At 34.3% G+C, this 8,199-nt stretch overlaps 1 protein-coding gene across 1 annotated transcript; it reads right to left on the bottom strand.

The window, feature by feature from the left end:
• LOC126768404 (odorant receptor 46a-like) lies at positions 1–4,179 on the bottom strand. The gene is made up of 8 exons (XM_050486433.1): positions 3,996–4,179; positions 3,488–3,617; positions 2,799–3,003; positions 2,225–2,488; positions 1,567–1,666; positions 1,382–1,486; positions 141–296; positions 1–48 (listed from the first exon to the last, which is right to left on the bottom strand). Exons 1-8 carry the CDS (start codon positions 4,173–4,175, stop codon positions 1–3), a joined length of 1,188 nt encoding a protein of 395 aa, XP_050342390.1. The 5' UTR covers positions 4,176–4,179.
• Between the last annotated feature and the right edge of the window lie 4,020 nt (positions 4,180–8,199).

Below are 8,199 nucleotides of genomic sequence, written 5' to 3'. Positions count from 1 at the left end.
TTATTTACGATTAAGAATCGTAAAGAGTGCGTAGGAGGACCTTAAGACCTGTAAAGAAAATATACCTTCAATAAATAGATTTATAAATTTCGTTGATATAAATAACTACGAGTATTTACATGAAAATATTTTTTTCTTACAGAAATATAAGTATCCACAGATAAAGGAATCACGCGGGCTATTCGAGGCTCAATCATACGTTTGCAACTTTCCATCATCACAAGCAGGCGACGACGGAAACCAGGAGAGAAGGCCAACCAATCCGATTGATAGATTGACTCGTTCACCAATTCACTCTAAAATAATAAAATAAATTATAGCTAGTACTACTAACAATATGTTAATTATGAAAAGAAAATTATTGCTTACATATAAATAAAGGTATATACATATAAATAAGGTGTTTTAGTGTTATCTATCCGCTTATAAGTATTATTTATAAAATAGTAATGATATTAAGCGACACTTACATTACCGTCAAAATCAACACACTTACATTACCGTCAAAATCAACACACTTATATTACCGTCAAAATCAACACACTTATATTACCGTAAAAATCAACACACTTATATTACCGTCAAATCTGTTTCTTCATTACGTTGATGATCGTGTTAGGGACATTTATTCCAAACAGTGGCGTAGTTATCGTAGGGCCAAGTGGTGCAGTGCACCAGGGCCCGGAGCTCAGGGTGCCCTCTAACCTCAGCTTTGAAAAGAGAGGAGCATAAAAGAAAAAAAAATCTTGTGTGGTTTTTCTTTTTTTTCCTTTATTGATCTCATCTGTATAATAAATATTCTATATTGTAATATGCGTCGTTGTTTTTTATTCCCATTTTCTTCTATTAAACACATAGAGATTCTACCCCTCATAGAGACGACGTATGGATTTAGCCTACTAGGGATAAGTTGAACTCACCGTTTCCTATTCTCTTATGTATTTTTATGTTGATTCCAAATATTGAAATATAAGCGAATCGTCTAAAACTTGCTTAAGAAAAATGTTGTAGATATTAAATATTATTATTTATTAAAGATAATATTTTAACTTCAATTTTACACAATAACGGGTACATTCAAACGGTATCAATTCTATAGAGACGGTGGAGGCATATTAAGAACACTTCGAGGTGTTTCACCTAAATGATAATTAATCTTAATTTAAAAACATGAAAACTGACTTTAATCCGTGGATATAATAAAAAGATCGCCCTCAATGCTAAAAAAAAACAACTTGAAAAAAATGGTAAGTGTTAGATGAAATTCCGGCGCATGTGTATCACGAGCTCACGATGTAGCAACGTGACTTCGTTTTCGTAAGGAAGCCTGTGAAAGCCTATAACTTTTTCAACTTATCATTAGGAATAATAATGTACCTACTTCAACTCTAAGATGTGTTCCATAATAACAGTAAATAAAAAGCTGCGCCAGCATGCAACCAAGGTACATAGCCATTGAAACGAATTCTGCCGAAAATAATGGAAGCTAAAAGAAAATTAACATAGAATAATTAATGCTTTTGGCGTTTATTTTCAAAAATATACAATTAGATTCTTTATACTTACTCCAACTATCTTATAAAGAGTCATGCAAATGACCCAGGCTACTATGAAAAACTGGACGATCATTGCTTCACTGAATATAAATTCGATTTCATTAACATACCTACAAAAAAACTAAACAATAAAAAACGAAATTCACATACCCTCAATATCGAACGCATTAGCACTTTTAAAACATATTTACTATATGGAATATTAGAATGCCTTATGGTATAATCAGATGTTTACAAGCTTTTATGTAAAGTTTGCTTGCAAGATTAAAGCTAAATGTTTGTTTAGCTTTAATCGTGAAAGATGAAACTTTCGATGACAATGCATTTTTACGGTTAGTATGAATTTTTACAGTACAGGAAAACCTCAATATCTACAGCATAAATAGGGTTTTTTGTACGTAAAAGCTTGTCATAATTTATTTATAACAAACATGATAATAATGATATAATCATGACCAAATCGACAACATGCAACCAATATCAAAGTTTGGTATAGTGGCAAGGATACCTCACACTAACAGTCCGATTTGCCCGAGACTTTAGGTGCCAATTTCCTATCATAATTACTTATTGGGCCATCACTAGTCGCAATTCTCAATCTATATAAATGTAGTGTGATGTCAAATCGTATATAGTTTTCATAAAATATAATAGATAAATAGGATTACCATACGATACGTTCATAATGTTTTATACAGTGGACAAATTTATTGTGGAAAATTTGTCTGAATTCAGAATCGTCATCGGCAAAACTTTTAAAGATAGCTCCTTTGTGTTGAAATTCGTCGGCAAGATGTTTTAAATTATATCTTAAGATTTGTAGCTGAATTTTAGCAAAAGCATAAAATGCAACAATTGTACAGTCCATCGTTACATGTCCGTAAGCTTGTAATGATATGAGTATGCCCAAATATGTAACAGCTATCTCAAACCTGAAAATTAAATGTAACTATTATTTTCTTGGAAAGTACCTGTTCATAAAATTTAATCTTTAATTTTTGTGTTCATAATGACTTCGAAAACTGTTGAGATTTAAAACTACTACTAATACTACTACTGTACCGTTCTAAAAAACATCAAAATGGGTTCTTGTTTATAGGGTTTAAGGGTGGGTATAATTACAGACATAAATCTAATATTCCAATGGTTGTCGGTGAATCATTAGGTAACTTCTTATTGGCACGTCTTCCAAACCTTCGTATTTTAAATGAAAATAACTTCAACAAAGATATATATACTTACCTTGGTGAGACGTTTGTATCGAACGGAAAATATCCAGTAAGGTAAACTTCATTACCTAAAGCTTTATCTATGATTGGATAGCCTATAAAGAGAGCGCTACATATGAAAATTGCAGTATGATAGGTCATTAAAAGGCGAGACATTGATGATGCATTTGATCGCATTATATCTTCGTGGTAAGCGTTTTTTGGCGCAAACAGCGAGTCTGTAACAAACAGTGATACAGTAGAAGAGTGAGTATTGTCAAATTATTACAAGGCGAAAGCAAACATTTCAAACTTGTTTTACATAATATAGATGGGTCATCTCAAGAGTATTCACCATCGCCTATAGACATTGGTGACGTAAGAAATATTAACTATTCCTTATATCACCAATGCGTCACCAAACGTGGTGTTATGTCCCTTGTAGTAATTACACCAACTTAGTTGGCTCAATCACCCTTCCAACCGGAACACAAAAATACTAAGTATTGCTTAGTGGTAGAATATATACCGTACCGCACCGTAACAGCCTGTAAACGTCCCAGCTGGGCTAAAGGCCTCCTCTCCCTTTTTGAGGAATATATACATATATAAGTAAATTCTGGCTCTACGGAGAAGAACCGGCAAGGAACTTAGTAGTTAGTCTATTCCAACAAATAAATTATATGGTGATGTTAATTGAACAACGTCGAAGAAAATACTCACCATTGATTAAAGCAATAATATTGTCAACGCGTTTTACTCGTACATTAAATGATAATTGTTTCCCAAGGGTATTCAAAGTTGTAAGCAATATGAATAGAGTTCCGACGAGCTGCTTGGTACAGTTTCGAGCCTAAAACGAAAGGATTTTTGATCTATGTAATTATTATAACGCTTAAGAGTTTAGATGCTTGATCATTCTAATCTTGAGAACTTGTATTCCAATTTTATAACTTTATATCTTTGTTATCACACTACGACCCTTAAGAAACAGAGAAATAATTATACACAAATTCCAATCAAAACGGAACTATATTCAAAAAAAGTTTGGCGTCTTATACCCCATACCCATTGGTGTGTCTACGGTTTAGGTAGTCAGCTTGCCTATTACCAGACAAAATAAACCATCTTCAAAAATTTACAATTATGAAACTTCGTTCATCTAACGTTCTTTGGAAACGAATAGAGCCTTTGCCCAACTGAAGAATATTTACAGGCTTATTTTACTTGCCTGTATTGCTCGTATGATATGTTGTAAGTTATATGTTATTACGCAAATCCAAACAAAAATTCGATAGCAATAATGTAATGTGTCTTTCCATGTGACTTCTCTATTTAAAACAATTTTAAAATACCCAAATCTCGCAAGAGCATTAAAATGGGGTCGAAATGCTTGAAATGATTCGTACATTTTGTGTAGATAATTACAGGCGTTCAATTTTTATATAAATCTGTGGAATGAAGCTTAAGCTACAGGCTGTTGAGAAATAATTTGCATTTTTACACTATTGACCAAAAAAGGAGACAGGAGTGTCATATTTTCAAAGTTCATGTATGTATGTATACGAGTTCTTTGTTCCATTATAACTTTTAAATGCATGAACAGATTTGGATGTATCGGGTATCGTTAGAATCTTTACATCATACAGACAGAGATATTTTATTGTTATATTAAGAACAAAAACAATATTTTGTTAACTTATTAATTTATATTCTTTATGTTATTTTTATTAAGTTACTGTAATAAACGATGTTAAATTCTTTTTAGGACAAAAATGTCGATGGACGATAAATAGCAGTATTATGAAAATATTGAAACATTTATCTAGTGTTCGTATTTAATTTCTAATACAACAAAATGAATACTTTGCAAATCAATAAAACTACTGTAAAATATAATATTTATTTTTGAAGTAAATATTAACATTCTGTATTTATCTTCTATTAAGGCTGATGTGTGTATACTTTAGTAAACAACATAAACCACAAAATACATACTAGTTATTTTGCCATAATTAAATATTTAACATAATAAGCATTCTCTATCATAAAATTAGATGCTTTGTGAATTTTAGTGTCATTAGTTTGTACTTATTATTTTTCCATAATTTGTAGTTGTTCTCTTTCGTACGTTTCGTAACTTTAGTAAAAAAAAAAAAATATCTTTGACTTTGAATCATCGATATGATAAATATCATCGGTTCGAGCTGTTAATCTTTAGTAAATCTAAAGTATCCATGATTCATCTTGAACTTTTAGATGTCAATTTAACTTAACACTGAGCTTTATTCAATTATTTCGTCTATAATATCTAATCTAATTACACTATCGTAAAGTTATTGCTTGTAATGCGTCGTCGCAGGATTCCTTCTTTTACGTCTTATTACGCAGTTACGTAAATAAAAAAGAACATTCTCTAAATTAAATATCTACGTCATACGTACTCCTTATCGATGTAACCTCAAATCTCTCTAAATTATCGTAGTTAATTGTAATTGATATCATCTCAAAAAATGTTTCATTACCCAGCTTATCCTAAAGATGTTAATTTTCCTTCCTTTTTTTTCGCTGGGTGGTATATGGGACTCGTCGGCTCTGAAGGCGCCGGAATATTCACTAAAAAACCAGCGATACCCAATCCGTCTTTTCGGGGGACGTAACGGGATCACTTGCGTATACTACCGTGACGTCCCGACGGTAGGCTGCAGGCCTCAAAATCCTAAGGGTTTTTATAATACAGAGACCCTCTAGAGCCGGCGACACTTACGGCGGGAAGAGAAGGTTTGCATAGCGCTGACGCCTTCTCCCCAGTTTTCTTTGGCGAAGCGGGTTAGCGCATGCACTGTTCTCATGCTCCCGCTCCGCGGCCTTCTTCTGCGACATGACGTTTTCGCAGAACGAGACCATCTCCTTCCAGCACCTCTCGCTACCGATCATTGCGTTTATCACGCACGGCAGTGAGAGGTCTCCGCCTACAATGGCCGTCAGGGAATGAAGCTGAGGCCTCCATGCGGCACACTCAATCAGGGTGTAACGCGCCGTGTCCGAAGGCGCACCACACTCATGGTAGTAGGGTGCCACCTCCCGCCTCGCTATCCGGTGCAGATACCTACCAAAGCAACCGTGCCCGGTAAGTACCTGCGTCAGCCGTCTGCGTAAGTACAGCTGTCAGTAAGTTATATATAGTAACAGCCTGTAAATGTCCCACTGCTGGGCTAAAGCCTCCTCTCCCTTTTTTTTTCGACCTTCTCCTCAAAAGTTATATATAATAAAAAAAATATTATAATCTTTTCTATTGATTTTGTACGGAATCATCGATATCCAAGTCCTGTTTTATATTGCCAGATATTAACACTTGTAATTAGTATTGTGTTTGGAACTTTTAACAGAAAGTCGAAGTATATAATTAGGTGCGACTTCAATTAAAAATGAACTATTGTGTTCATTAGTGCTTTTGTATATTTAAAAAAGATATTATGTAGTTTATTTTGTTTATAAATTTATAAATTGGTTTTGGTGTCTATAATTTTAGGGGAAAGTAAAATAGACCTCTTTATCCAATTATGTCAAGAAAGTATTTTGCTTATTATATTATAGCTAAAACAACATTACCAAGATTATCGTCAATGTGGTGTATTAAAAATACTGTAGTAAAGATTATATAAGGGTATGTGAAAACACTGATGTACTCGCTATTCTCTTCATCTCATATTTCGATGGGACGGCAATCCGAAAAGACTGAAGAGAGATCACTTCACTCGTTACTGACATTATTGACTCGATCAGGATCCTCTAGATCAGTAACCACTTAAGCCAGCCAGCAAAGAGGCAGCAATAAAATCTATAATATATATGTAAATTATAAGTATATCAGGCAGATAAAATTGTAATGCAATTATTAAATACTAGTTTCTGTACGCAGCTTCGCACGTGTGTGTGGGAGTAGATGTCAGGTTTTTTGTACATTTTTTGTACCCCTGACAACTTGCATGCAAAATTTCATGATAATCAGTCAAGTACTTAATATAAGTACTTAATAATAAACAAACAAACAAACTTCCCTGATATAAAATTAATACAAAGACATCACGTGAACAATCTCTATCATCATATGGACGGGCTGGTTGGCGTGTTTGGTAGATACTTGCCTTTCACGCCGAAGGTTGTGGGTTCGATTCCCACCCAGGACAGACATTTGTGTGCATGAACATGTCCTGAGTCTGGGTGTAACTATCTATATAAGTATACAAAAGAAAAGTAGTATATATATATATATATATATTTATATATATTATATATATTTTATAGAATAGGAAGGCGGACGAGCATATGGGCCACCTGATGGTAAGTGGTCACCAAACGCCCTTAGACATTGGCATTGTAAGAAATGTCAACCATCGCTTACATAGCCAATGCGCCACCAATCTTAGGCAAACAGTAACAAGTACTGCTGTTTTGCGGTAGAATATTTGATGAGTGGGTGGTACCTACCCAGACGAGCTTGCACAAAGCTGTACCACCAGTAAAAGCTTTACGTGCTTACCGGGGCACGGGAGTCTCCTTTACATGAGACACGCTTCCAACCTCCAGACTGGTACTGAGAATTTTCTGACAGAAAACACAATAACTTTTTGTTGGCCGACCCTGGGTATTGAACACAGGACCTCCGGGCCTGCGGCTTTAGATCTATCATATCATGTCATATCGTTAGTTTACTAACCCCATAGACTATAGAAAATATTTTTTCACCCGCTGAGCGAGCCCTCGAAATCGCGTGTCATCTATAGCTACGTATAGTTACAATTCAAAACCAAGTTGTGAGGCATACAGACGGAATAAAAAACTTCATTCAAAATGGGGTAGAAGTCTGTCGAATAGTCTGCTTACGAACCAGTAGCAATTACAATTTAATTAAAATGCTGATAAAGAAGCTTACCTACAACTTATATTTTGATGTGATTTTATAATTAAAAACCAGTCCATAACATTATCGTGTCTCTCGAAAATTTTAATAATGTAAGTTTTAAATAATAATATAATATAGTGTGATGTTTTACATTATATGATATCTCCTGTGATCATGTTACAAATCACTCACTGGTGGTAGAGCTTTGTGCAAGCTCGTGTGGGTAGGTCCCACCCACACTATTCTACCGCAAAACAGCAGTACTTGGTATTGTTGTGTTCCGGTTTGAAGGATGAGTGCGCTAGTGTAATTACAGGCACAAGGGACATAACAAGGGACCACTTACCATCAGGTGGCCCATATGCTCCTCTGCCTTCCTATCCTATAAAAAAAAATTGATCAGACTCATTATATGTAGTAGAAAATATTCATTCTGGCTCACCGATCAGGTGTTGTTGTAAGCTTATATAAAATCCAACTTTTTCTAAATCAGAAATAAAGGTCAAAGATAAAAAAATAAAAAAACAAA

Source organism: Nymphalis io, chromosome 5 (genome assembly GCF_905147045.1).
Source record: "Nymphalis io chromosome 5, ilAglIoxx1.1, whole genome shotgun sequence".
NCBI lineage: Eukaryota > Metazoa > Arthropoda > Insecta > Lepidoptera > Nymphalidae > Nymphalis > Nymphalis io.
Note: the sequence above shows the minus strand (reverse complement) of the source record. Positions and strands in the feature narration are given on the sequence as shown.

Coding starts and splice junctions, on each gene's coding strand:
- LOC126768404 (XM_050486433.1), bottom strand. CDS start 4,175: ATGTACGAATCATTTCAAGCATTTCGACCCCATTTTAATGCTCTTGCG. Junction 3,004..3,487: donor TATTATTGCTTTAATCAATG/GTGAGTATTTTC, acceptor TGTTTGTTACAG/ACTCGCTGTTTGCGCCAAAA. Junction 2,489..2,798: donor GATACAAACGTCTCACCAAG/GTAAGTATATAT, acceptor TTTAATTTTCAG/GTTTGAGATAGCTGTTACAT.